The 26,907-nt window shown below is 47.0% G+C and overlaps 1 protein-coding gene across 1 annotated transcript in view; it reads left to right on the top strand.

Annotated features, from left to right (window-relative positions):
• Positions 1-3,705: 3,705 nt before the first annotated feature.
• LOC127580523 (uncharacterized protein C3orf20-like) overlaps positions 3,706-26,907 on the top strand; it is a 41,740-nt gene continuing 18,538 nt past the window's right edge. The window contains exons 1-4 of the mRNA XM_052034112.1: positions 3,706-3,778; positions 4,699-4,791; positions 12,882-13,185; positions 16,290-16,406. Coding sequence (XP_051890072.1) covers positions 3,774-3,778; positions 4,699-4,791; positions 12,882-13,185; positions 16,290-16,406 — 519 coding nt within the window. The 5' untranslated portion in view covers positions 3,706-3,773. The remainder of the gene's footprint in view (positions 3,779-4,698; positions 4,792-12,881; positions 13,186-16,289; positions 16,407-26,907) is intronic.

Raw genomic sequence — 26,907 nt, 5'->3', positions numbered from 1 at the left:
CATCAGTACATCAAGGTAGTGCAAGGGAAAAGCAATAACAGAATGCAGAATATAATGTTACAGCTACAGACAAATTGCAGTAGAGGCAGACAATAAGGTGCAAGGCCACGAAGAGGTAGACTGTGAGGTCAAGAGTTCATCTTATCGTACTAGGGGAATGTTCAATAGTCTTATAACAGTGGGATAGAAACTGTCCTTGAGCCTGGTGGTACGTGCTTTCAGGCTTTTGGATCTTCTGCCTGATGGGAGGGGGGAGAAGAGAGAATGTCCGGGGTGGGTGGGGTCTTTGATTATGCTGGCTGCTTTACAGAGGCAGTGAGAAGTGTGGACAGAATCCATGGAGGGGAGGCTGGTTTTTGTGATGTGCTGAGCTGTGTCCACAATTCTCTGCAGTTTCTTGCAGTCTTGGGCAGAACAGTTGTCATACCAAGCCATATTGCATCTGGATAGGATGCTTTCTCTGGTGCACGTATAAAAATTGGTGAGGGTCAACGGGGACATGCCAAATTTTTTTAGCCTCCTGAGGAAGTAGAGGTGCTGGTGAGCTTTCTTGGCCATGGTGTCTACGTGGTTGGACCAGGACAGGCTATTGGTGATGTTCACTCCTAGGAACTTGAAGCTCTCAACTATCTCCCCCTCAGCACCTGTGCACCGCGCCCCCCCCCCCCTTCCTGAAGTCAATGACCAGCTCTTTTGTTTGCTAACATTGAGGGAAAGGTTGTTGTCATGACACTATGTCGCCAAGCTCTCTATCTCCTTCCTGTACTCTGACTCATTGGTGGTGTCATGTATAAACTTGTAGATGGAGTTAGAGCAGAATCTGGCCAGACATTCGTGAGTATATAGGGATCAAAGTAGGGGGCTGAGGATGCAGTCTTGTGGGGCACCAGTGTTGAAGATAAATGTGGCCGAGGTGTTGCTGCCTATCCTCACTGATAGTGGTCTGTTGGTCAGGGTGTCAAAGATCCAGTTGCAAAGGGAGGTGTTGAGTCCCAGGTCTTGGAGTTTGGAGGTGAGTTTGCTTGGAATTATGGCATTGAAGGCAGAGCTGTAGTTAATAAATAGTAGTCTGACAAAGGTGTCTTTGTTATCCAGATGCTCCAGAGATGAGTAATTTCAAAAAATGTTAGTAGAATCTTTGATTTTATAGCAGGAGATATAAAATTTCAATGTAATGGTGAATCTTTATAAAATTATGCAGATTTAGGCTCCACACAACAGTAAAGGTTATGAGGAAATAGGAAGTGATGGGTCCAGATTTATTTGGGTACTGTATAAAACTAAAAATACAAAGGTTTGAAAAATTGGGACTGCTTTGAGTAGATCAGAGAAGATGATGAATGCTCCAACAAAGGCCTTCAAAATTGTATTGTTTTAATTTTAATAACATTTTGTGTGTAAATGCTTCAGCAAATATTTTCAAACAGTCCTCTAGGTTCTCAAATTATTTTAAGAGTTACTTACTGGGTATAACATTCAAGTCGCACTTTTATAGTACAGGGAGCTGAACTGATGTGTTACTGTACTCTTGTTGGAGAATTGGTTGTTGGACAATCTCAAGTGTAAACTTTTCTGACATTACTGAAAGATAACAAAGAAAATTCAACAGATAAAATAAATGGTGTTGTATGTAACTTTCTATTTTAGATTTGTTATAACCTCTATTTCAAACATTAAATAATGTAGATGCTGAGGGAACTATGACAGCTGAAAATTTCAAAAAATATTTTGAGTGATATTTGAGAACTTTGAGACTTCAAAATTTGCCACAGTGTAAAGCATTCTCGATGATAAAGTTGCAAAGACAGCATGTCCCAAAGTGTGACAATTTTAATGGGGAAGATAACTATTACAGTGCCACATCTTGTTGGAATGTGTGCTTCATCTACCAAATGTAATATGCAGGAGGGGTGTGTGTTTGTTTGATTTATGTACCCCACCTGATTGAAACGTTATACTGAATAAGGTGTGTCAATACATAGGAAAGCTTAGATTATATTCTCGCAGACCCATTCACCTCCTGATGTGATGTTAACCATTTGTTGTGAAATGTTATAGCTTTCCAGGCAGTTTCATGAACTCGCGTGAGATTTTACTGATTCACTCTCACTCGAAGTTTTACAATCAGAAGTCATCTTTCTTTCAGTTATCAAAGGAAGTACAAAGGAGTTGGGTTGGTGGTCAAGATAGTGACCAGGATAGAGAAATTAATGACGATTTTTATAGAAAGGGATAAGGCACTTTGCAGTTCTGAAAGATCTTTATGTTCTGAGCCAAATGATGTGAAATGTAACAGACAACTGCTCTGTGTGATGGCAGGCAAACAGGAGTGAGGGGGATGTGCTATTATGTAATGTAATTCCATCAAACCCTTCCCAAATGCCTACCTCTTTTAATGGATTGGGCAGGTTAACATGTCGCTGATTTGGGACTAACTTCATCTTGGATAGCTTAAATATTACAAATTAATGCTAAAGGTAGTAGTTAAGAAAAAGAAGTTCTCAGTTTCTCTTAGATATTCTTCCAGATAAGCTGGTCACTCCTGGAAGAGGTCTGAGGTTTTTAGATTAGGAGCAAGTCCTTGAGTCTCATTATCTAATCACACAATGCTGCAATTTAACATTACTATAGTAACTGCCGTCTAGGATACTTACTTCTGTGTTCACTTCCCCAATCTTTTGGACCGAAGAGACTTGGTGTTCTATCTGCTTTAGTTTGAAGACAGCAAGGTCTACATTTGGAATTGTCACTGTAATAATTTCCCTTGCATCAGTGGTAGGGAAATTACTGGGGAAGATTCTTAGAGATAGGGTTCGCTCACATTTGGGAAAAGTGTAGACTTTTTAGGAACGTCAGCCCGATATTGTGCAGGGGAGGTCCAATCTCACAAATTTGAGTTTTTTGAGCTGGTGACGAAGGTGATTGATGAGGGTAGGGCAGTGGATGTTGTCTCCATGGACTTTAGTAAAGCATTTGACAAGGTCCCTCATGGTAGGCTGGTCCAGAAGATTAAGTCAGAGTTGGTAATGAGTTGGTAAGTTGGATAGAAAATTGGCTTGGTCATAGAAGACAGAGGGTGGTGATGGAGTGGTGTTCCTCTGACTGGAGGTATGTGAATAGTGGTGTTCCACAGGGATCAGTGCTGACAACTCTGTTGTTTGTGAGAAACTGTATTTAAATGATCTGGATAAAAATGTAGGTGGTCTGATTAAGTTTGCAGACAACACGAAAATTGGCGGAGCTGTGGAGAGTGAGGAAGATTGTCAAAGGATTCAGCAGGATATAGATCAGTTGGGAAATTGGGCAGAGAAGTGGCAGATGGAGTTTAATCTGGACAAGTGTGAGGTGTTGCATTTTGGAAGGTCAAATGTAAGGGGAAAGTATACAGTAAATGGCAGGACCCTTAGGAACATTGATATACAGAGAGATCTTGGGGTGCAAGTCCATAACTCCCTGAAAGTAGCAACACAGGGTGGCAAAGAAGGTGTACAGCATGCTTGTCTTCATTGGTCAGGGCAATGAGTATAAGAGTAAGGAAGTCGTGTTGTGACTGTATAAAACTTTATTTAGGCTACATTTGGAGTATTGTGTGCAGTTCTGGTCACCACACTACAGGAAGGATGTGGAGGCTTTGGAGAGGATGCAGAAAGGTTCACCAGGATGTTGTCTGGATTGGAGTGCATGAGCTATAAGGAGACATGGCTTGTTTTCTCCGGAGCACCAGAGGCTGAGGGCCGACCTGATAGAAGTTTATAAAATTATGAGAGGCATCGATGGGGTAAATAGAGCTTTTTTTCCGAGGATGGAGAAGTCAAATACTAGAGGAGATTAGTTTAAGGTGAGGGGGGAAAGTTTAAAGGAAATTTGTGAAGTATTTTTTTACACACAGTGGTGGGTTCCTGGAACATGCTGCCGGTGAAGTGATGGAAGCAGATATGACAGCAACATTTAGGAGGCATTTAGACAGACACATGAACACGCAGGGAATGGAGGGATGTAGACCATGTGCAGGCAGATAGTATTAGTATAAATTGGCATCATGATTGGTACAGACATTGTGGGCTGAAGGGCCTGCTCCTGTGCTGTACTGTTCTATGTAAAAAGCACTTCACTCAATCTCCTTGAAAACCACAATTAGATGGTAAATCTCCCTCCTTTTTTTGGACAGACTCACTTATTTTTGGTATAGCTGTTCTTTCTACACATTACTACATGAGTTTCAGCCTCCAGCTTCCCATCCAGTACTGTCTCACAGCCCCTTGTTCGAAATGTCCCCTCTGCTGTTTCGACACAATTCTGGGAACCAGAACAATAAAAGAACTAAATCATTCTTACGGTGTGTGTGACTGTATGTTACCCACCTAAGAAGGGAAGAAGAATGTTAAAATATCTGGTCATCCTGAATAATGTGTAAAGGTTTAGACATTTGATTCTTTCTGCATCAGTTTCAAAAAATAATTTGAGCTTTGATGGTTCCACAAACAGGTCTATCAGTCTAATGAACATCTTTAACCTGGTACTCTCTTCACTCTGAAACATGGAAATTAAGTACAAAATTTAACCATGACTTCAAAAATTCCTTCAGTCAAGAGAAGAAAATGATCAACTATTTCTGTTGTAAAATGTTACGTTCCATCTTCCTGGTTCTTCATACATTGCAACCTTTTTCTTATTAACGTCTGATTTTTTTTTCCCCAGCAATTGGCCGGTCCCCATCTCCACAGAAAACAGTCTTGCTGTAATGTTGGCTAGCAGGCGTGGCTCCTTTATCCGAACTAATATCAAACACAAGTAAGTGTGAACTCAGCACAGCATTAACCTGAATGAATCCACAGAGTTGATGGTACAGCTTGGTGCTACAGGTTGAAACTCTCTAGTCCAGCATCCTTGGGACCTGACTGGTGCCAGACCACAGAAATTGGTCTTGATCATCTTCCTCTGAGCAGGCGAACCGTTTTTTTTAAATTATAGACACTCCCCAGGTAACAAGGGTTCAGAGAACCTGAAGTTTCCCGAAGTCGGAAGTGCTATCAACTGAGATCACATAAATTGTACTGGTAGCTACAGGTTAGTACAGATCTTAGTTAATTTTAGATCTTAGTTAGAATGAGTTAATTGTATAGATCTGTAGAACAGACTGAAAACATGCCGGACCATGGGAGTTGCTGGATCACAAGATGCCGGACTGGAGAGTTCCAACCAGTAATATTATTTAATGCAATGAACTATTAAACTTATTCTGAAATTATTTTAAATATAAATCATATTTCCATCTCAATAAACACTAAGATTCAGAATGCGTATAAATCAAGCTTTAAGAAACCACGGCTGAAATGTTTCCAGATTTGACCCAATGTTTCTGGTAATTCATGAATACTACTGGGGGTCCAGGGGTTTCCAAATTGCTCTGGGATTCCTTGTATTGTCTCGCAGGTGGAAGATGCCCCTCAAGGTAATGAGGGACAAAGGCAAGAGACCACTCACCACTCACTGGGGAAAGTAGGAGGGGAGGATATCTCCCAAGTATTCGTCCCAAGTATTATTCCAAAAGCCACGGTCAACTGGAGATGTGCACGAGTCCAATGCATTTTTAAGACTGGGCCCCTCGCTGCAGTATTCTGTTGGACACCAGACCTGAAGCCACTTGTGTAAAGCGACAGGCTTTGCCGCAAGTAAATCATCACAAAAGCCCCTGCCTGCTAACTCCTCCGTTGCTTGCCCATTACACAGGTCCGTGGGTTATGGGGGCAGGGAATGGTATATGGCCAGAGAGGATAGAGGCTCCTGGTAGGGAGAGAGCATCAGAGCTTCAGTCAGTGGGGAGTCAGGAACCTGAAGGTCAGGTCAGGACACCGTGGGCTGGGGTGGGGGGAGGAAAACTTATAATCAGTTGCTGGGGGTGGAGGAGGGGCAGGGGGATTGTCAGGGAGCTGATTGGGCTAAGGTCTGCAGGGGTAGGGTTAGGTGCAAGAAATGAGTTGAAATCTCAGGGGATGTAAGAGGATCCAGGCATCAACCTCAGTGGAGCAACAAACAATCTGCTGGAGGAACTCAGCAGGTCGAGCAGCACCTGTGGGAGGAAAGGATGTCCTGATGCAGGGTCTCGAACCGAAATGTCGACAATTCCTTTCCTCCCACAGGTGCTGTTCGACCCGCTTTGTTTCTCCAGATCCCAGCGTCTGCAGTCTCCTGTGTCTCCAACCTCAGCGGAGGCAAAGGTTCATCTGGATTCATCTGAGGCTAAAGCAGGCTTCAGATGTACTGCGAAGAGTTACGAGCATGAGCGGCTGTGCCAATCAGAGGCCACACAAACCTGGGTGAATCTGAAGTGACAGTGTCTCAACATGCTTTAAGCACCACTCAGTGTCATTGCACTTTGGCATCCTGTGAGGACCGCGGTAACTGAGTAACTTCTGATTAACTTCTGTCGTGGGAAACAAAAACATGAACTTCTCAGCCACGTTGTTTGTGTTTTTAACATTTTAGGCATTTCCTTTATGATATTATTATACTTATACTGAAATATTTAAAAAATATAATTATGTCTTAAGCTCCATTAATGGAAAATACTTTGATTTCAATGGAATTGAATGTGTGAAGCTGACTACAATCCAAAACTGACATTCTTGTGCATGCTTAGTGCTGGAAATCAAAGACAAATTTCTTTTCGTATCTCAGCATACGGTAGGATTGCTGTGAGAGAACGCAGAGGTGTAGGTTTTGTGTAGAGATATGAAATCACAGGTTCACCCATGGAAAAATGCAGCATTTCCAGTGAGCTTTGTTTAGACACATCGTTAAAGAGTCTCAGTGACTTCCAACTCCACTTCATAGCCTTCTTGCAAGGCCTGATGATGTAAGTCATGATCGACTGTGGGAAGAGCTGTTCGTGGTCAGTGCCATGTATCTGGGAGATGCGAGGTTCTTGTATTCCTGGGCAGTCTGTGTTGCCTCCCATATTTCAGCCATCTAGCACCCAAGAGCTGGATTTTGGGGATCCTTCCTCTCTTTCCCCTTCCCTCCACTGGCTCCCATCTGTGTTCCAGTGAGTGGCACCTCGGCTGAAGTCACTGATCCACCTGGGGCCTATCGGAGGGTGCCACCCAGCTGCTCCCAGTGGGTTTCTGATGCCTGTGTTGTCAGGGGCTCCCATGGTACCTGGCAGATTGGGCTTCAGGCTTCGTCCTGCATCAGCTCGCTAACAGGAGTCCCTCCTGTGGCCCTCCAGCAGGAGTGGCACGAGGGGCAACATCATACACAGCGGTTCCCAGAGGATAATGATTAGGGCTGGCAGCATCGGAGGGAGACCCCTCCATCTGTCCATCCTGTCAGAGGCAATGCAATTGCCCGCAGATCGTCCTGGAGACCCGGCAAGAGGTCAATGCGGCCTGAACCCTCTTCCCTCAGCTCCAGTGGATCTGACACTCAGACGGTGCCGAAAGCCTTCCATCGGAAGAGTGTTCAGCAGGATCCCCCAAGGCTTGGAGATGATGAGCAGTAGCTGAGGAACTTTGCATGATTTGGGCCCTGATGCAATGAAACAAAACACCAGGAACATGCACAGAGCCTCGTTATCTTCCAAAGTTTTCATCGCTGCAGCAGGCAGGTCTGACAGCTCATCAGTTTCAATGTGCACAAGATCACATTGGACTTCATCGCTTATGGCTGTCATTATGGTGAACCCTCAGCAAACAATAAGATTCTTTGCGAGCATTTGGTCCCATTAAGGATCCTGACCGATTGCAATCGTGGACGTGTCAACACTTGCAATTTCCATGGCTAGTACCAATAACAGGGACTCCTTCCCGCATTACTTGGGTTACAGCCAGTTCTCACCACGCTGGTCAGCTGCTCAATCATGAACTTCGACAATACCACGAGGGGCTTTGCTTAATGCAGGCACCTGGTGGGCACTGAACTGAGCAACGAGGTCCTGGAATGTTACTTCAAAATGCAGGTTGTTTTATTCATTTCTCTGTGTCTGTCTCTTTGTCTCTGGGAGTGAGTGCGTCTGTGTGTACGTGTCCTTGTGTGAGCACGTGTGAGTGCATGTGTGTACATGTCCGTGTGTGAGCACGTGAGTGTGTCTGTGTGTACATGTCCGTGTGTGAGCACGTATGAGTGCGTCTGTGTGTACGTGTGTGAGCACGTGAGTGTGCGTCTGTGTGTACGTGTGTGAGCACGTGAGTGTGCGTCTGTGTGTACGTGTGTGAGCACGTGAGTGTGCGTCTGTGTGTACGTGTGAGCACGAGTGTGCGTCTGTGTGTACGTGTGAGCACGAGTGTGCGTCTGTGTATGTGTGCGTGTGAGCACGTGTGAGCGCATCTGTGTGTACATGTCTGTGTGTGAGCTCGTGTGCATGTATGTGTGAGCACGTGTGCATGTATGTGTGTGCGTGTGTGTGTGAGCACGTGTGAGTGCGTCTGTGTGTGCATGAGCACGTGTGAGTGTGTCTGCGTGCGTGAGTGTGTGTGTGTATGGGTGTGTGTTTGTGTGTGAGTGTATGTGTGTGTGAGTAGCTGTCTGAAGGGTTGGAGTGTTGCAGCTGAAGGCAGCTCACGTGATCTGCGTTTCCGAGCATCACCCTGACCCCTGGTTCCTTTCAGCCCTGTTCCACGGTGCCGAGTGTATCCCTGTCAGGGGCAGACCTTTGGCTGCCTCCGGCCAACTCCACCACCCTGCGATCCTGCAAGGCCTCCTGGCTCCCAACACAACAACCTCCCTCCTGATCGCCAGCTCCTTGACGAGGCTTGTCACCACCCGCATGGACTGCTTTGTCCCGATGCTTTGGCCGGTGAGAACACACTTGCTCTCTTTACAAGGGGATCGAGCTGTAAAGCTGCAGACTTGCTGCTCCAGAATGGAACAGTGTGGTGATCTGTGGAGCTGGACCAACGCTCCTGGTCAGGGCAGAGAGTTCGAGGCATGTGCACACATACAGCCCCGAGTCACTATAGCGATGGAGAGGAGATACTGCAGTTTGTGCACACACCAGAGGAGTGTGCTGCAGATTAATAATTCAGGAGTTCATGCAAGAGTTTCCTGTAGGATTGGTTTGTACTCTGAGTTAGGAGCAAGCAGCGAATGCTTCCTCACAGAGTGGAGGGAACATTTGGAGGGACCAATTGCAGAATAGAAATATAACCATATCTGGTCATGGCAATTTGCAATGCAGAGAGGAAAGGTGAGATGCCAGAATGGGAGCAAGGCAGCCTGTGCAAAATACCACGGGGGAATTGAGAAAGTAACAAGTCTCCGTGTGCTAAAGCTTGCTGTGTGGGAATGACTGGAAGGACAATTCTATGAAGAATAAGAACCTTCCTTCCTTCTGAGAATTTTATCCCACATTATATTTTCCCGGAACGTATGATCTATTATTTGAATTCTCCAGAGTGAGGTGCTGAGTATTTCAAAGAAAGAGATGTGCTGGATATGAAATTGTCCTCCAGTGTCAGAAGAACAGAAAAATTACATCCAAGAAGATAATATCACTGTTGCTACATATAAAAATCTAAACAGACTATTGACGTGACATGTAATGTCTCAGCTCTCCCTCGTCTGGAGAGTTCCACTGATCACCAGATGACTATGGTGACTTGCTTCAACCCTTAGTATAAAGGAAGCCTGCAGGCCCAGTCTCTGGGACGTGAACATGGAACCTGGAGGGGTGGACGTGACGTACAACACTGTAGTTCCAATTCTCTGACCTGTGCTTCACGTCTTGTGAGACTGCACTGGCCATGGGCTCATTGCTATTTCTTTAATCCTCGAGATGTGAACTTTGTTAGCATTTATTGCCATCGCACATGGCCTGTGTGATCCGGAAGTAAGAGAAATAACACCAAGAATAAGAGACAGACTGTACATTTTGCCTGCCAATTTCCATGCCTATCCTGTAGCATATGGAAATAACAAGCAAATTCCCAGGAAACTGTTGGAAACGATTTAGTAATGAAATCAGAAACACTCGTGGCCTGGTACATGCTCAGGCAATGCAGTACACTGATTGTGACACTGACCAGACCAAGCTCCATTTAAACTCTGTAAAGGTCTATCATGTAAATCCAAAGGAAAGCTCTGGCTCAGCATCACCAACATGAGCAACTCTGACAGTTCTGCAAAACTACAAGATCCGCTTGAAATGAACAACCTGTTTCCCATGATCCTGACACGTTGGGCAAAAGTTTCTAACCTTTATGGAAAAGTTCTTCCAAGTAAACACATTTGACCACAAATCAATCAGGCAGTGGTCAGCACGGAACGTCCTGCAGACACTGCAGGACAGGGAGTCTATAGGTACCGTGGGGTGGTTCCCTGAGCAAACTGTCCAAATCATCTGGCAGAACACCTCATCGCCAGAGCTCACCAACAAGCACCAAGACCTTGCTTGGCTGGTGGTGAGAGGGACCCTCCCAGTCAGATCCTTCCTGGACAGACGAAATATAATCCCCAACGCACGCTGCCCTCGGGACGGCTATAGTGAGGGGGAGACAGTCACCCACCTCTTTGCACACTGTGGATTTGCTAAGAGGGTGTGGAGAAGGACGCAAGGGTCCATGTCTCGGTTCATCCCCAGCAGCTGCATGACAGAGGACTCTGATCTATAGGCTGTTCCCGGGGACACACACACCGAGACAGACAACTGCTGCTGGAAGGTCATCAGCTCGGTGGAAGATGCCCTTTGGTCTACCTGAAACTGTTTGTCTTCCAGCGCAGCAAGATGTCCATGAGGGAATGCTACCGACTGGCACAGTCCCGGCTGCAGGAGTCCGTGCTGAGGGACGCACTGAAGCTGGGTGTAGCCAATGCAAAGGCTCTGTGGGGAAGGACCGCAGTCTGGGCTCCTTCTGCTACCTCACACGGAGGGGCAGAGTCGGGTGGGGAAGCCCCTCAAACAACGAAAGTGTGTATCACCCCAGGGGTGAGTGGCAATGGTGCTGTGGTTTAAAAAAAATAAGTTAACACTTACTGAATGTATTGACCATGTATGTAAAATGTTTTTTGCTGTTTCTTCTTTTGTATATATTTTTTATTATGAATAAAGTTTATTTTTGAAATTAAAAAAGAAACTTTCAAAAACAATAAGGAAAACAATAGATCGACGATGCCTGTGTTTGGATATTGAGGGATATGCAGTTAGTGCAGGAAAGTGACACAGAGGTAAAAGGTGAGTCATGACCTTATTGAATTGCAGAGGTGCAAAGGACCCAGTTCTGTTTCTAGTTCACTTGGAAACTCTTGTTTCCAGTTTTTATGTTGTAACAACCTGATGGTTTGCAGCCTTTGAACATCCCCTGCTTCCCAACCATAGAAAAGAAAAAGCGGGCTGACCAAACTATTTCACCCAAGTCCAGAACTCTCAAGCTCACAGAGGCAAAATCTGTAGCCCAGAAAGTCACAGTGAATAGGCCCAAAGATTTAGATGAGACCTTGCAGATCTGGGGATCTTCACTGGATTAATGTTGGAATCAAAGAGGCACTTGGTCCAATTTTTATAAAGACTTTAAGCCCAACGGACTGCAAGAGCAACTCAGCTGATGGACTGGAAAGTGCAAAACACCCCAGTGAGAGGGTGCTGTTACCTGTGACACTGCGGCAGCTGCCACTCCCTGGTGTTACAACTGGAACTGGACCAGACGCCAACTCTGGAAGATGTAACGGCCATCAGGGAGACTGTATCTGGAAAACCAGCAAACGTTGATCACATAGCACCAGAGCTGCTAAAGGCAGTGTTCTTACATAACTCTGCTTCCTCTGACCCAGCTCGATCACTTGCTGCAGTCTCCGAGGCTGCTTCATCCACTGCAGCTCCTTCGGGCACCTGTACGTCAGCTCACAAAGCAAGAAGGTCCATTTGCATGAGGTGCCAGTACAAGGAGGAGGTAGAGTCACCCAATCAAGGATAGAAGGACATAGAGAGAGATTCATAGAGGTTATATTGGGAAGAGTATATCGAGGTATGATGTATAAGTGTATGTCCGTTTGCCATGCAGAGAAAAATGAAATATTCGCCACTCTGTGTTTGTGTGTATGAGTGTGTGTATATAAATGAGTACGTGTGAGTCTGTGTGAGTATGAGTGTGTGTGAGTATGGGTGTGTGCATGGTGCACGGATGGTTTGAGCAGGGTGGTGTGTGTATTGGTATTGGTTTATTATTGTCACTTGTACCAAGGTACATTGGAAAAACTTGCCTTGCATACTGATCGTACAGGTCAATTCGTTACACAGTGCAATTACATTGAGTTAGTACAGAATGCATTGAGGTAGTACAGGTAAAAACAATAACAGTACAGAGTAAAGTGTCACAGCTACAGAGAAAGTGCAGTGCAATAAGGTGCAAGGTCACAACAAGGTAGATCGTGAGGTCAGAGTCCATTTCATCGTATAAGGGAACCGTTCAATAGTCTTATCACAGTGGGGGAGAAGCTGTCCTTAAGTCTGGTGGTACGTGCCCTCAGGCTCCTGTATCTTCTATCTCATGGGAAAGGGGAGAAGAGAGAATGACCTGGGTGGGTGGGGTCTTTGATTATGGTGGCTGCTTCGCCAAGGCAGCAAGAGATAAAGACAGAGTCCAAGGAGGGGAGGCTGGTGTCCGTGATGCGCTGGGCTGTGTCCACACCTCTCTGCAGTTTCTTGCGGTCCTGGGCAGAGCAGTTGCCGTACCGAGCCGTGATACATCTGGATAGGATGCTTTCTATGGTGTGTGATGCACGGATGGTTTGAACAGGATGGTGTGTGTGTGTGATGCACGGATGGTTTGAGCAGGGTGGTGTGTGTGGTGCATGGATGGTTTGAGCAGGGTGGTTGGTGTGTGGATATGTAAATGACGTTCTTTCCCCTTGGTCTCACTTTGCTTCCATTGACTGCTTTCTTCCTTCAGGCTTCAGCTTCCTAAGGTTCACAAGGAGGAGAGACCTTGGCTGCATTCTCCTGGCCCCTGCCCCGTCGCCTTACGGTCTGCAATGATGGGTGAAGGAATGAAGCCCTGCAAGTGCAGTGTAGTCAAGGTTCCCTGCATCACCGACCTGGAATTTGACACCTTTATCAATAGAGCAACTCCAGGAATCCAGCAGATCATCCTCGTCTGTGTGGTGTCGTCGCACCTGAAGCCCATGCCCTACGAGAATATGATCCAAGAGTTGTACGAGGAGAGGAACCGGAACCGGAGCCAGCCGTGTGTGCAGGTACCATCACCCTGGGCTGCAAATTCATTCACACGACTCCAAAAGTAATGGCACTCTGCTGTTGAAAACTGGCTTAACCTGGAGTGCAGCATTTTTTGCGCACATTTTTAGCTGTTTTGCCCTTGGGGATAATTCATTCCATTTTTCAGCGGGGTTTTCAAACTCCATCTTTATGCTCCAAATTGGGTAACCATAGAACAATACAGCACAATACAGGTCCTTCGGCCCACCATGTTGTGCCGACCTTTAAACCACACCTAATACTATCTAACCCCTTCCTCCCACTTATCCCCCTATTTTAAATTCCTCCATATGCTTATCTAACAATCTCTTGAACTTGACCAACGTATCTGCCTCTACCGCAATACGCAAACTTCATTTGCAGTGGGATTATTGAGCTCCCTGGTCTCAAAAACAACAGCTCTTATTTATTCACAGAACAGCCTGTTCTCACAAGCCCTTTTCAGCCCTGAAAAGGAACTATTTAGAGAACTGCATTCTTTGTCCTCACTGAGATCCGTCAACTCCTGTGGCCTCAACTGAAACCTCACGTGTGCCTGGACTACTTTGGCAGTGGGGACCACGCTGTCAGATTCCCAGCCTCAGGATCTCTCCAGGTGGCTGCTGCTGATCTCTGTCACATCTCCTAGTTTGTTCCTCACTGCTACGTGGGCAGGGGGGTGGAGGGGCGGTGGGGGTCGGGTCGTCGGGGCGTCACCCAACCTCCACACTCAGGCAGAGGCAAACCTCATCTTCTTTTCCATCAGCCTGCGTCAGGCACTTCCTAGCACTGCAGCCATTTACAGCGCACGCATTCAGGGTCTGCATTCATATTCCTACCGCGGCTTCCTTTGCAGTCTCCAGCAAGGCACAGCTGGATGTGGCCTGGATGTCCCCCTCTTTGCCCAAAGAACAGGCCACCATCAGGCACTATCCAGATCCCTCTGTTCTCCTGGGAGCATTCTCCTGCTCCCTGCAGCATCCATTCACCCAGTGGTAACGCTCCCCTTTAGCTGGAGGGGTGTAGTGAATCCAACCCACCCAATAATAGGATCATAGAACAGTACAGCACGATACAGACCCTTCGGCCCACAATGTTGTGCCAACCTTTAAACCTCGCCTTATACTATCTAACCCCTTCCTCCCACATATCCCTCTATTTTAAATTCCTCCATATGCTTATCTAGTAAACTCTTGAATTTAACCAATGTACCCGCCTCCACCACCACCCCAGGCAGCGCATTCCACGCCCCAACCACTCTCTGGGTAAAAAACCTCCCTCTGATATCTCCCTTGAACTTCCCACCCATTACCTTAAAGCCATGCCCTCTTGTATTGAGCATTGGTGCCCTGGGAAAGAGGCGCCGGCTGTCCACTCTATCTATTCCTCTTAATATTTTGTACACCTCTATCATGTCTCCTCTCATCCTCCTCCTCTCCAAAAAGTAAAGCCCCAGCTCCCTCAGTCTCTCCTCATAATGAATACTCTCTAAACCAGGCAGCATCCTGGTAAATCTTCTCTGCACCCTTTCCAACGCCCCCACATCCTTCCTGTAATGAGGCGACCAGAACTGGACACAGTACTCCAGTAAAGGTGTGTTTGTGCAACGGTCCTGGACAACATTGAATTCTCCCACTTTAAGTAATCCCCACACCCCTCCCCGCTCCCCCCAACCACGCCTCTTCTTTTCTTCCCCCTCTTTTTGTTTTCCTTACCTGTGACCCACCCCCGGTGGATCTGCTCTCCCCTCCTCCCCCGCACCTGCCTATCACTATCTCTTACCTGCATCTACCCATCACCACCCTGTGCCCACCCCACCTCCCCTCTTTTGTCCACCTATCACTGCTCTGCTTCCCCCCCCCCCTATATATTGAGCTTCCCCTTTTCCTATCTTCAGTCCTGAAGAAGGGTCCTGACCCGAAACGTTGACCGCCTGCTTTTCTCCACGGATGTTGCCTGGCCCGCTGAGTTCCTCCAGCATCGTCGTGTTTTTCATCTGGACAAATAACCTGGTTTCAAAATCACCATGGTAAATCCCGATCAAAGCAAAAAAAGATACAAAATAAAAACAAGAAGCTGGTCTCAGTAAAAGTGCCGTTGATGGTGCGGATTTATATAACAAAAAATCAACAGGTCACCGATGGATAAGGAGGTAAAGGCAATGGGAGTAAACTGAAGTGGAGCATAAACGCCAGCAAGGACCTAGAGGGCTGAGAGGCCTGTTGCTGTGTTGTAAGTTCTCAGTAACAAGATAACTCATCAGTAAGTCTCATTAAGTGAGAGATATTAATTCAATATTTCAACCTTTTTGAACCACGTCAGATTCCGGTCTTTGAACAGCGACTACAGCTATGGTCTCCACATTTGCTCCATCTTTTCCTTTCTCTCTCTCCAACACACCTTTCTTTCTTTTATATTTGCTGTCAGGGTGTGGGTATTGGTGGCGACATTCAACTCCTGTTCCTGCTCGTTAACTTTCTGGGTTGCTGTTTCAGAACCACGAGTACAACCATCAGCCTATCATGGCCAGGTGGTTTGGTTTCAGTGTCCCGTGCATAACCTGATCCCTTTATGGTTATGGTCCTAATCTCTGGCATGCACCCCCCCCATCTATTTATCTATCTCCCCTCCCCTCCCCTCCCCTCCCCTCCCCTCCCCTCCCCTCCCCTCCCCTCCCCTCCCCTCCCCTCCCCTCCCCTCCCCTCCCCTCCCCTCCCCTCCCCTCCCCTCCCCTCCCCTCCCCTCCCCTCCCCTCCCCTCCCCTCCCCTCCCCTCCCCTCCCCTCCCCTCCCCTCCCCTCCCCTCCCCTCCCCTCCCCTCCCCTCCCCTCCCCTCCCTCCATCTCTCTCGCTCTCACTCTCCGTCTGAACTTTTTTCAGACTTATCTCGTCAACCAACTTCTCCCCCCTTGGCTTTGTGCTTGTTTCCTATATCTGAGGCTCCTAGACTTTTTTTTTATGTTGAAGTTGTTATTTGAATGCAAATTGCTGGGTAATAACATGATCACCCCAGAACATCCACCTGTTTGACAGATGAATTGTTTTGTGTTGACATGTTCCTACTACATACAATGAGTCTAATGGTATTTCCTGTTTACAATTAGAGCCGGCTCGATTCATTCCGAATGTTGAAGTATGATATCAGCACAGCAAATGACTACACAGGTCAAAGTTCTGCATTGCTGGTGGAGCGACACAACGTGACTCCTGGCATGTTCCTGGTAAGAAAGGAAGTTGGGGATGAGGGAATTACAAGAATGAATGTGTCATGAACTTCAAAATGCCCTGATCCATTATTGTAATTGAGGTTAATTTGAGTTGCAAGTTCTGCTGCAAATATCCCTCAATGGTTTCAGTGTGTTAGGAAGTGTAACAACTGCCTGGGGGTCCCTGTGGCAGTTCTGCCTCCCTACATCTAATGGAAAATGTATAGATTCTTTGTTGCCCGTTTGGGTGAATCTTTTCTGTCGGAGGTTCCCCCAGTCGCACCCAGTAACTATGGATGTGGCGTCACCCTGAGACCACTCACACTGCAGGCCACAGGGGCCAACGGAGGGCACGCGTGCTCTCTATGCCAGTTGTGTCACTGTCCCGCTGTGGCGGCTGTGGCCTGAACTAAGATGTTTTTTTTTAATTTCAAAATAAAATCAGCCAGAGTAGAGTGTTATAGTGAGGAGACGCTCAACAACCTTCTCTTTGACTCCGGTGTATGAAAAGTTGCTCCCCAGGCAGTGGTCATTTTCCCCCGACCACCATTGCGACCACCTCTGATGGCTGCAGAGGTGCAGTAGTCCACACTGGTACAAAAACATTACACTCACCTTGATCACGGCAAGGTGTTCCAAGGCAGCAACACAGCACACAGTGCTTTTCACGCTGCACACATTAAGTAATGTGAATTTCACATCCATAGCTTCACATCCAAGTTCAAGGAGTGGTGCAGTGGTAAGACTGAGGTCTGAGACTATCTCTTTTATCTACCTTTATTTTTCTTTCTCTCCTTACCTTTGACCCATCCCCCAGTGGATCTGCTCTCCCCTCCTCCCCCGCACCTGCCTATCACTGTCTCTTACCTGCATCCACCTATCACCACCCTGTGCCCACCCCGCCTCCCCTCTTTTGTCCACCTGTCACTGCTCTGTTTTTCCCTCCTATATATTGGGCTTCCCCTTTTCCTATCTTCAGTCCTGAAGAAGGGTCCTGACCCGAAACGTTGACCGCCTGCTTTTCTCCACACATGCTGCCTGGCCTGCTGAGTTCCTCCAGCATCATTGTGTTTTCCATCTAGATTCCAGCATCTGCAGTCCTTTGTTTCTCAGTTACATGTGTGTAGGCCTGGAGTCAACAGCCAAATCCTCAGAGACCTGATAAGAATCCATTTTTGGTCGTGCTGATGAGGGGGTGGTAGGGGAGGGATGGTGGAGAAAGGAATGTTGTCCAGTACATCTACAGACTTTTGCCTCCGTGTTGCCTGCACTTGCATGTGTTTCTGAAAAGGTGTCCATGTATTTACATCTGTATAAAACAGGGTTACTGGCTCTCAGTTTCAATAAAGCATTCTCAACAGTCACCAATGTAGGTGGATTAGATATGGGGGATAAAAAACGAGCTTTACACATCACCGGCTCCAGTTTCCCACAGGGTACCTGACAGGAATCCAGCTACAACTTTTATTATGAAAAGGAGAAACTCCTCCCATATCACAGTGTAGCTCACACTGGCAGGCCCAGGCTACCTATTGTTCCCATTGAATCCCACATCCTGGACCCTGGCCATTGAAAAGATTCCAAGATAAAGTATATCCAAACTGTGTGTAGGAGTCTGACCTCTCCTGGATCATCTCACTCACAGCCCCTCTGGGAACTGTAGCCAACCGAAGGCTGCAAAAGGTTTTGTTTTATATAACTTCAGAAATGTTGTCTTAATGGGAAACTTTTGTGCTCAAAGCAAGGAAATGAAGTTTGTTATGGGAATGAAACACATTTCTACCTTGGCACCACTCTCAAGGCTCATCTCTGCTGAGCCCTACACACGGGTTAAGCACATCGTAAAGAAAACATCTACTTCTGAACACGATGAGTATTCCAATTTCCTGCATTATTCATCATATTTGCCTCTTCTGTGTACCGCTGCAAGCTTGTGTTCAATTCTGGGCTGGCGTCTGTGAGAGGATGCAACTTTCTGGAAGGTTTGAGCAGGCAAGGTGTCTTCCCAGGGAAGAGAAGAGTAAGAGGGGACACGAGAGGCACCTTGAAAAATTCTGGAGGGGCTTCCTCAGTGTAGGAAAATGCCGTGACTGTAATATATTTGGCTTTATGTAATGTTGGTTGTGTGCCCCTCTAAGAGTTGTAACGTATGATAAACTGCTCACTGTAGGGTTCTACAAATATTCCCCTCTAGAACTGGGCAGGAGCGGTCAGCCTGTGTGGGAATAGGCACATAGTAGACATGCTGCCTATCTGTATTTTCTTTTACTTGATAAAGGACTCAGTTAGTTTAGATTACTGTTTATTCTCCAGAGGAGGTTTGCACAGGTCTGAGATTAGAAAAAGGTGGCCTGAGCATAAGATAGAACCTAAATAAAGGGAAATAACATAATTGAAGGGAAGCTCGATGCCGTAAATGGGGGAGGAGGGATACAGGGTAATGCATTAAATTGATTTTTCACCAGAACTAGGAAAAGCTGGAGATCCAATAAGTTTTAAAATAGGAAGAAAGGCAGGGGCAGGAGAGAAGAACAGGAGACCTGTCAGAGGACTGCAGCAGGAGAGATTATACGGCAAAAGGGCTGACAGTATTTTGCAAAATATTGAGAATGCTGGAAATCTGAGAACCAGAAAATGCTGGTACGGTCGGGTGGGTCAGTCAGCGCCCATGAAGCGAGAGAGGCAGGGTTAAAGTTTCAAACTGGAGATCTGTTCATCAGGACTGGAAAAAGAAAACTTTGGCACCTCGAGTGCAAATTCTTCTCCAACCCACATCACTACGATTATTTCGGAAACAAATGATATGATTAGTCCATATCCATCTTACTTTTAACACAGTCCAGTCTGTTGGTAGTGGAAATTAAACTGGGATTCAGCCACTTAACATCATATATTCAGAGTAAAATCTGAATGTAAAGACTATCTCACCCACCTCTTTCCTCCCCCTCAACTCTCTCTCACTCACACTCTCTGCTCTATGTAAGTACTATATTTATTGATAGGAGCAGGATCTCATTTTAAGCAGAATGGTTTGTGGGGGAGACAGGGTCACAGTGATGCAGCTGGTTCCTAAGAGCCAGCTGCTACTGTGGTCAATGTAACAACTTCCTGCCATATGTGAAGTCCACCTTCTTTCTTCTGGGCTTGGCAGTTGTTCAGCTGGTACGCGAGCACAGCCTCAGCTCCCTACTGAGAAAAACAAGTTTCAAATGACAACCCTGCACATGTGTTTCCGTACTGTGCAGGAATAATCAGAACTGGGTTTGTAAGGCGCAGTTAACACAGAGAACTGCAATAAAATTCCAGCGGTTTGCAAAGGTCAGAAAACAGCACAATCCCGGAGAGTTGAACTGGGCGGAACCACTCCTCGTACTGCACAATATGATTAGCATCCTAACGTAGCCCTTTTACTCCCTTAGTACAAAGTTGATATAAAAACATTATGTTCAATAGATTAGCCAGGCAATTTCTTTTCTCTGACAGAGGGTCATGAGCCTTTGGAACTCACTTCCTCAAAGGGAGGTGGAAGCAGACTCTTTGTATACTTTTTTAAGGTTGTGGTTTGTAGTGTTGATAAACTGGGATGAAGGTTTACCCAGGTTGACAGGAATGTAAAGCTGAGGTTAGAATTAGATCAGACATGATTTTATTGAACGCTGGACTAGGCTTGAGGGGCCGAGTGGCCTTCTCCTGCTGTTATGTATCAGATTATAGTTGGTAGAACTGAACAGCAGTTCAGTAAAGCTGTCTTTGTCTCCTTCTGAGTCTATCTACATGAGGTTGTGTGAGTAAGTTTATGAATATATGTATGTTTATGAGTATGAGTGTTGTTATGTCTGGAAATAATTGTGTGACGATCCTTGTGCACAAAGGCTGTTTGGTTGCACGAATGTGAGCGTGTGTATTTAAGTGAGTGTGTGTCTGTATGCATTAACAACTGTAATGGCATTCTGCTTGGACCTCCTGAAATTAATTGTAAAGGTGCACTGCAACAGAAGGGTTCCTGATCCTGGCATCCTTGATGCTGCCATTGTAGGTATCGCTGACTGGGGTCTGGTATCACCAATTGTGGCTCATGTTCTATTACTAGGCTAAAGGATCTCTCCTGGTACAAGCTGACAGGACTTCTTGATCCCAATCACTTTTCCATGCGCTTCCATCCTGACTTGTACATAATCACACCGACTGCTCATGGGCATTGAGAAGGAGACAGGTTCTCTTGCCCACCATCATCACGAGGCTTATTCCTCCACCTATGCCATAACTTGCTGCATCACTTGCCGACTTCAGCTAATGAACACAGCAGAGCTTCACTTGGTAAGCTTTCCTTGCATTCGTTATGGATACTTCATTGCTCCTGGCTCCACATCTGTTTCGTCTACTACAAGTGACCATTATACCTGCATCCACCGACGGGTGAGCTGTGGCAAAGTCTAAGACCACGAAACTGAGTCTGGAAGTCCTGGAGAGATCAGTTTAATCAGTTTCTGTTGTTGCCATGCCAACACGCACGAGTCAGGTTTCGTGTTTCAAATCTTATCAGACCAAATGCAAAGCCCATGTATTCCCAGCCCAGAGCAGCCCATATGCTCCACAGTTGGAAAGGAACTGGATGGGTAAGAAGAAAGTGATGTGCCTGCGGAAGCGTGAGTTGTGCCCAAGACAGGATCCCACGTACAAGCTCTCACACGTGTGCCTGCACTGCTCTTGGTTGAAAGTCAAGGTCACCCTCCCTCCCAGCTTTCCAGCCTGCAGCTGTTGTAGTAGGGCCACATGTCACAGCCTGCCGATCGTTCTCTGCTGCACATGGCCACACTCCACCTGCTACTCCTTCCGCCCACGACTGCGCGGGCTTCCCAAAGTGCAGGCGCGTCTGTTTCCACGACCAGCTCATTCCCAACACACAAATATCTCTTAATGTCCTCTCAATGGCACTTGGCGATGGACCAAAAGACGACCTGGTGGCTCCCATGTCGTCTTCATTTTTAGCCAGTCCCAGCTGCCTCTCGTGTTTCAGGGTCCACACTGCCCCAGGGGGAACTGGGTTATCCTGTGGTCACACCCTCTGCCCAGAGCTTCGGATTCACCAGCTGAGCCACGTCACCGCCACCCCACTACCAGGAACCTAGTGCCAAACCACAACGGGACTGCTGGAGGCACACAGACGGTAGTGTAGCCAGCGACCCGGGTTCAAATCCGGCCGCTGTCTGTAAGGAGTTTGTACGTTCTCCCCGTGTCTGCGTGGGTTTCCTCCGGGTGCTCCGGTTTCCTCCCACATTCCAAAGATGTGCAGGTTAGGAAGTTGCGGGCATGCTATGTTGGCGCCGGAAGCGTGGCGACACTTGCGGGCTGCCCCCAGAACACCCTACGCAAAAGATGCATTTCACCGTGTGCTTCACGTACATGTGACTAATAAAGACATCTTATCTGTTGAGATAAAGTTTTGCTGTCAACACCCCTGTGGCTCTGCAGTCATCGGCAGTCAAAGTTTCCCCCTTTGCACGGGTGTGCTGTGTGCTTCAGACGAGAACAGTCATTGCTTGGCAAGGTGCAGCAAGGGGAGAACCAGCAGGGTGGAGACACACACTGGAGAGAGCAGGAGAGGCTGGAAGAAGGGGAAGGAGACAAAGACTTTCAGTCCATGCCCTCAGCAACAGGAACTCCAAGCCAGGCATCCACAGTGAGAAGCCTCTCAGCATGTGCCAATGAGCTGATGTTTGATTCTGGGAAAGTTCTCATAGACCCCGCCCCATCCTCCCTTTCCTAAATCACTTACACACCAGCAGGGTCACTTAAGCCACTACACTGTCTTAGGAATAATCTTCAGTTGGTGCGTTACTTCACGACGCAGCCACACTGCAACATACTGCTCCTCGCCAGCCTACGATCGCCCGACTTATGTACGGCCCAAGCATTCGGGAGATGGGCTGGATGGATTTGGTGGCTGCTGCAAGGCTGCAGGCATCTTCTGCCAGGTGGAACTGGGTTCGTGGCCGCATTTTGGACTTGTGAACTGTCTGGGTTACAAACAATTCACAGGTAAATTGTAAATTGGTTTATTATTGTCACATGTACTGAGGTACAGTGAAAAACTTGTCTTGCATACCAGTCGTACAGATCAATTCCTTACAACAGTGCATTGAGGTAGTGCAAGGGAAAACAGTAACAGAATGCAGAATAAAGTGTTACAGTTACAGAGAAAGAGCAGTGCAGGCAGACAATAAGGTGCAAGGTCATAACGAGGTAGACTGTGAGGTTAAGAGTCCATCTTATCGTACCAGGGAACTGTTCAATAGTCCTATAACGGCGGGATAGAAGCTGTCCTTGAGCCTGGTGGTACGTGCTCTCAGGCTTTTGTATCTTCTGCCCCGTGGGAGGGGGGAGAAGAGAGAGTGTCCAGGGTGGGTGGGGTCTTTGATTATGTTGGCTGCTTTACTGAGGCAGCAAGAAGTGTAGACAGAGTCCATGGAGGGGAGGCTGGTTTCCGTGATGTGCTGGGCTGTGTCCACAACTCCCTGCAGTTTCTTGCAGTCACGGGCAGAGCAGTTGCCTTATCAAGCCTTGATGCATCTGGATAGGAGCGTCGATAAAAATTGGTGAGGGTCAAAGGGGACATGTTGTCATGTCACCATGTCACTAGGCTCTCTTCTCCTTCCTGTACTCCAACTCATCGATATTTGAGATACGGCCCAATACGGTGTATCATCTGCAGACTTGTAGATGGAGTTAGAGCAGAATCTGGCCACATAGTCATGAGTGTATAGGGAGTAGAGTCGGGGGCTGAGGACGCAGCCTTGTGGGGCACCAGTGTTGAGAATAACCGTGGCGGAGGTGTTGCTGCCTATCCTCACGGATTGTGGTCTGTTGGTCAGGAAGTCAAGGATCCAGTTGCAAAGGGAGGTGTTGAGTCCCAGGTCTAGGAGTTTGGTGATGAGTTTGCTTGGAATTATAGTATTGAAGGTGGAGCTGTAGTCAATATTCAATAGTCTAACGTATGTGCCTTTACTGTCCAGATGCTCCAGAGATGAGTGTAGAGCAAGGGAGATGACGTCTCCTGTAGACCCGTTTCGGTGGTAGGCGCATTGCAGTGGGTCGAGGTTGTCTGGGAGGCTGGAGTTGATGTGTGCCATGACCAGCCTCTCGAAGCACTTCATGATGGTGGATATCAGAGCCACTGGGCGGTAGTCGTTAAGACACATTACCTTTTTTAGGTACCAAGGTATGGAACCTTGCCATAACCCAGGGAGGACCTGTATTGTGCCTGATAATGATTTTTAGCTTAAATTGAACATAGACTTTCTCTTCCCTAAATGGCAGGCTGGAAGTCCCAACCCAGTCCTTACTCAGCCAGATGTTGCAACAGGGGCTTACTCTGAACAAAAGACCCAAAGAATCAACACACACACAGCTTTGGGACACATCAGTTCCCACAGCAGCAGGGCTCCCCTCAAGTCCTTTATTGCTGAGCCATAATGTCGTAAAAATGTCTTTTCCTTACTTTACCACTGGCATGGTGATTGTTCAACACAGGCAGCAAACTGTCAACACTTCATATCCAACTATGCAATCATTCAAACCCATTGCTGCTGTGTGTGTGGCAAAGACCAACTTCAGAGCCTCTGTGACGTGCGGTAAATCACCGTGCTGTCTTCAAGGCAGCAGAAACACTTGCGCAAGGGATCTAACAATACACGTGTAATTTGACCTGTGGTGACAGACATTGTTATCTGGTGTCCTTGAAGTACTGAACATTGCTGATTACACCACCTCAGGACACGTTCAATAATATTATTTCCGTGCTCAATTTATAATGAATGGACTTTTCCCTAATGCTTCAGTAAGTCGACAGGTGCTCCAGAAGGACCTGTAATATAAATAATTTCACAAGAGAATAACCAATAGTGTCCCTGTGTGAAAATAAACAGAAGCACCACCAACAATAAACTAGTTGATGCAATGAAGAAGCTTCTTTGCACTTTGGATCTTGCATCTCTGTGCTTATCTAGAATCATGGAATTGTTAGAGAGTCCTATAGATTACTGCTAAGGGAATTGAATACAAAAGTAGGGCAGTTATGTTTGAGTTATAGCAGTGCATTGTGAAACTACATCTTGAGTACTGTATACAGACCTGGTCTCCTTAAAGAAGCTGTTAATGTGTTGGAAGCTGTTCAGAATATGTTTAATAGACTAATACCTGGAATGGCTGGGTTGTCATAGAGTCATGGAGTCAACCTGCACGGAAACAATCCCTCAGCCCTCTGAGTCCTTGTACGTCCATTAACACTAATCCCACACCAACCCCATTTTATTCTTCCCACACTCCCATCAACTCCCCTAGATTATACCACTCACCCACACACTGAGGGTCAACTTACAGGACCTATCAACCTCCCAACTCGCACGTCTTTGGGCTGTGGGAGAAAGTCGGCACCTAGAGGAAACCCACACGGGCAGTACCGGAGGTCAGAACCAAAGCTGGATCTCCGGAGCTGTGGAACAGCAGCTCTGCCGGGGAAAGGTTGGACAAGCTTGGCCCGTATCCGCAGGAGATTCGAAGAGTGGGAGTGGATTTGGCAGAAAGTTACAAGATCCTGACAGGTACTGACAGGGCAGGTGTGGGGAGGATGTTTCTTCTCGTGGGAGAATGCTGAACGAGGGGTCACTTTTGAAAAATAAGAGTCGGTCCGTTTAAGACGGACGAAGCAAATTTTTTTTCTCCAATGGTCGTGAGTTTTTAAAATTCACTTTTTCAAAGGGTGAGAGAAGCAGAGTCTTTGAATATTTTAAGGCAGAGGTGGATAAGTTCTTGATAAGCCAAGGGGTGAAAGGTCACTGTGGGCGGGCAGGAAGGTGGAGTCAAAGTTACAATCAGATCAGCCACGCTTTGATTAAACGGCAGAACATTGTTGAGGGACGGTGTGGCTGACTCCTCTTCTTCCATCCGACGTTTGGAAATTACAGCACGGGTCAATCATTCCTTCATCCCTACCTGGTTCTCAGCAAAACAAACTTAGTGCCAGCTTTTTCCCTGCGGCTCTGAAACTCTTTTCTGCCTGAATATCTATTGTTTCCTTCTGAAACTGATAACTAAACCACATCCACAAGAACACAGGAAAATAGGAGCAGGAGTAGGTCACCGGCACCACAGGCCTGACTGGCCAGTCGACATGAGCGCGGCTGATCTGCACTGGCCTCAACTACCCCCACCGTGCCAGTTCCCCATGGCCCACGATTCCTCGATCTTTCAAATATTTTTCTACCTCCACCTTAAGTATAATTGAATGATCCGCCCTCGGGGCCGAGAATTCCTGAGATTCACCACCCTCTGAGTGAAGACATTCCTACGCACCTCAGTTTTCAACGACTGACCCTCTTATTTTGTAGCCATGTCCCTCCCTCACACTTTCAGGCGGTGTACCTAAAGTACATTGGTAATGAAGATTCCTTTGCACAAGCATCACATGGGTGTAGAAGGGGAATTACCTTGGACATGCTGCCATTTAACACACAATGCGGGCAAGATCACTTCCACTATATGACCAGTGTTCCGTCCGTACACTGAAGGTGATCCACAGAATGACGTTTGCACCAGTGTCGCGTTCCATCCTTCCCTGGCGTTCCTCTTCACTTGTGCTGCACATTTCAATGAAGTTATAGGCTTGGAATCCACCACCATAGAAATTTTAATCAACATAAACATGTGACCACGGAAACTGATTTTATTCTGGCTTCTGCCCTGTTCCTTTCCAGTCCTGATGAAGGGTCTCGGCCCGAAAGGTCGACTGTTTATTTCTCTCCGTGGATGCTGCCTGACCTGCTGAGTTCCTCCAGCACTTTTTGTGCGCATTGCCACAGAATTATATCACCCGTGAGCTTCTCTTCTCGTGACAGCTTTCAAAGTTGGTTTTCTGGGCCTGACAACTGTGGAGTGGTTGCAACAGCAGCTGTCCTGATGGACAGCTCGATTTGATAAGGACAGCACCACCTTGGCCCGAATGGCCTTGAACAGCTGGCTTTTGAGGCACGTGCAAGGGCACTGTTGGAGAGTCCAGAGTGGGAGTGCGGGTGCCGACATTCTGAGAGAAGTCATCGCTGACCCCAGTGCAGAAGTAAAACTCCCGAAGACAGCAGCCTTCTCTGGGTGTGTGTATGCAGAGATTGGATGAGTAGATTAAGGCTACACCAAGGCTTTGGCTGGCCTCTTTCTGTGCTTCATCAGTCTCTCCAGAATGGGAGAGGTGGTATTGAGGTGCCCACCATAGATGTACAGCACAGAAACAGGCCATTCGGCCCAGTGAGTCCGTACTGACCGTCAACCACCCAGTTACACTGATCTTACATTAACCCCATCTCTTATTCCCCCCACATTCTCATCAACTCCTCCCAGATCTGCCCCTCTCTAGGGGCAATTTACAGTGGCCAGTTAACCTACCAACCCGCACATCTTTGGGATGCGGGAGGGAACTGGAGCACCCAGGGGAAGGAACGTGCAAACTCCATGCAGACAGCACCCG

Source organism: Pristis pectinata, chromosome 19, assembly GCF_009764475.1.
Source record: "Pristis pectinata isolate sPriPec2 chromosome 19, sPriPec2.1.pri, whole genome shotgun sequence".
Taxonomy (NCBI): domain Eukaryota; kingdom Metazoa; phylum Chordata; class Chondrichthyes; order Rhinopristiformes; family Pristidae; genus Pristis; species Pristis pectinata.
The sequence above is the reverse complement of the archived record's forward strand: the minus strand, read 5'-3'. Positions and strand labels throughout refer to the sequence as shown.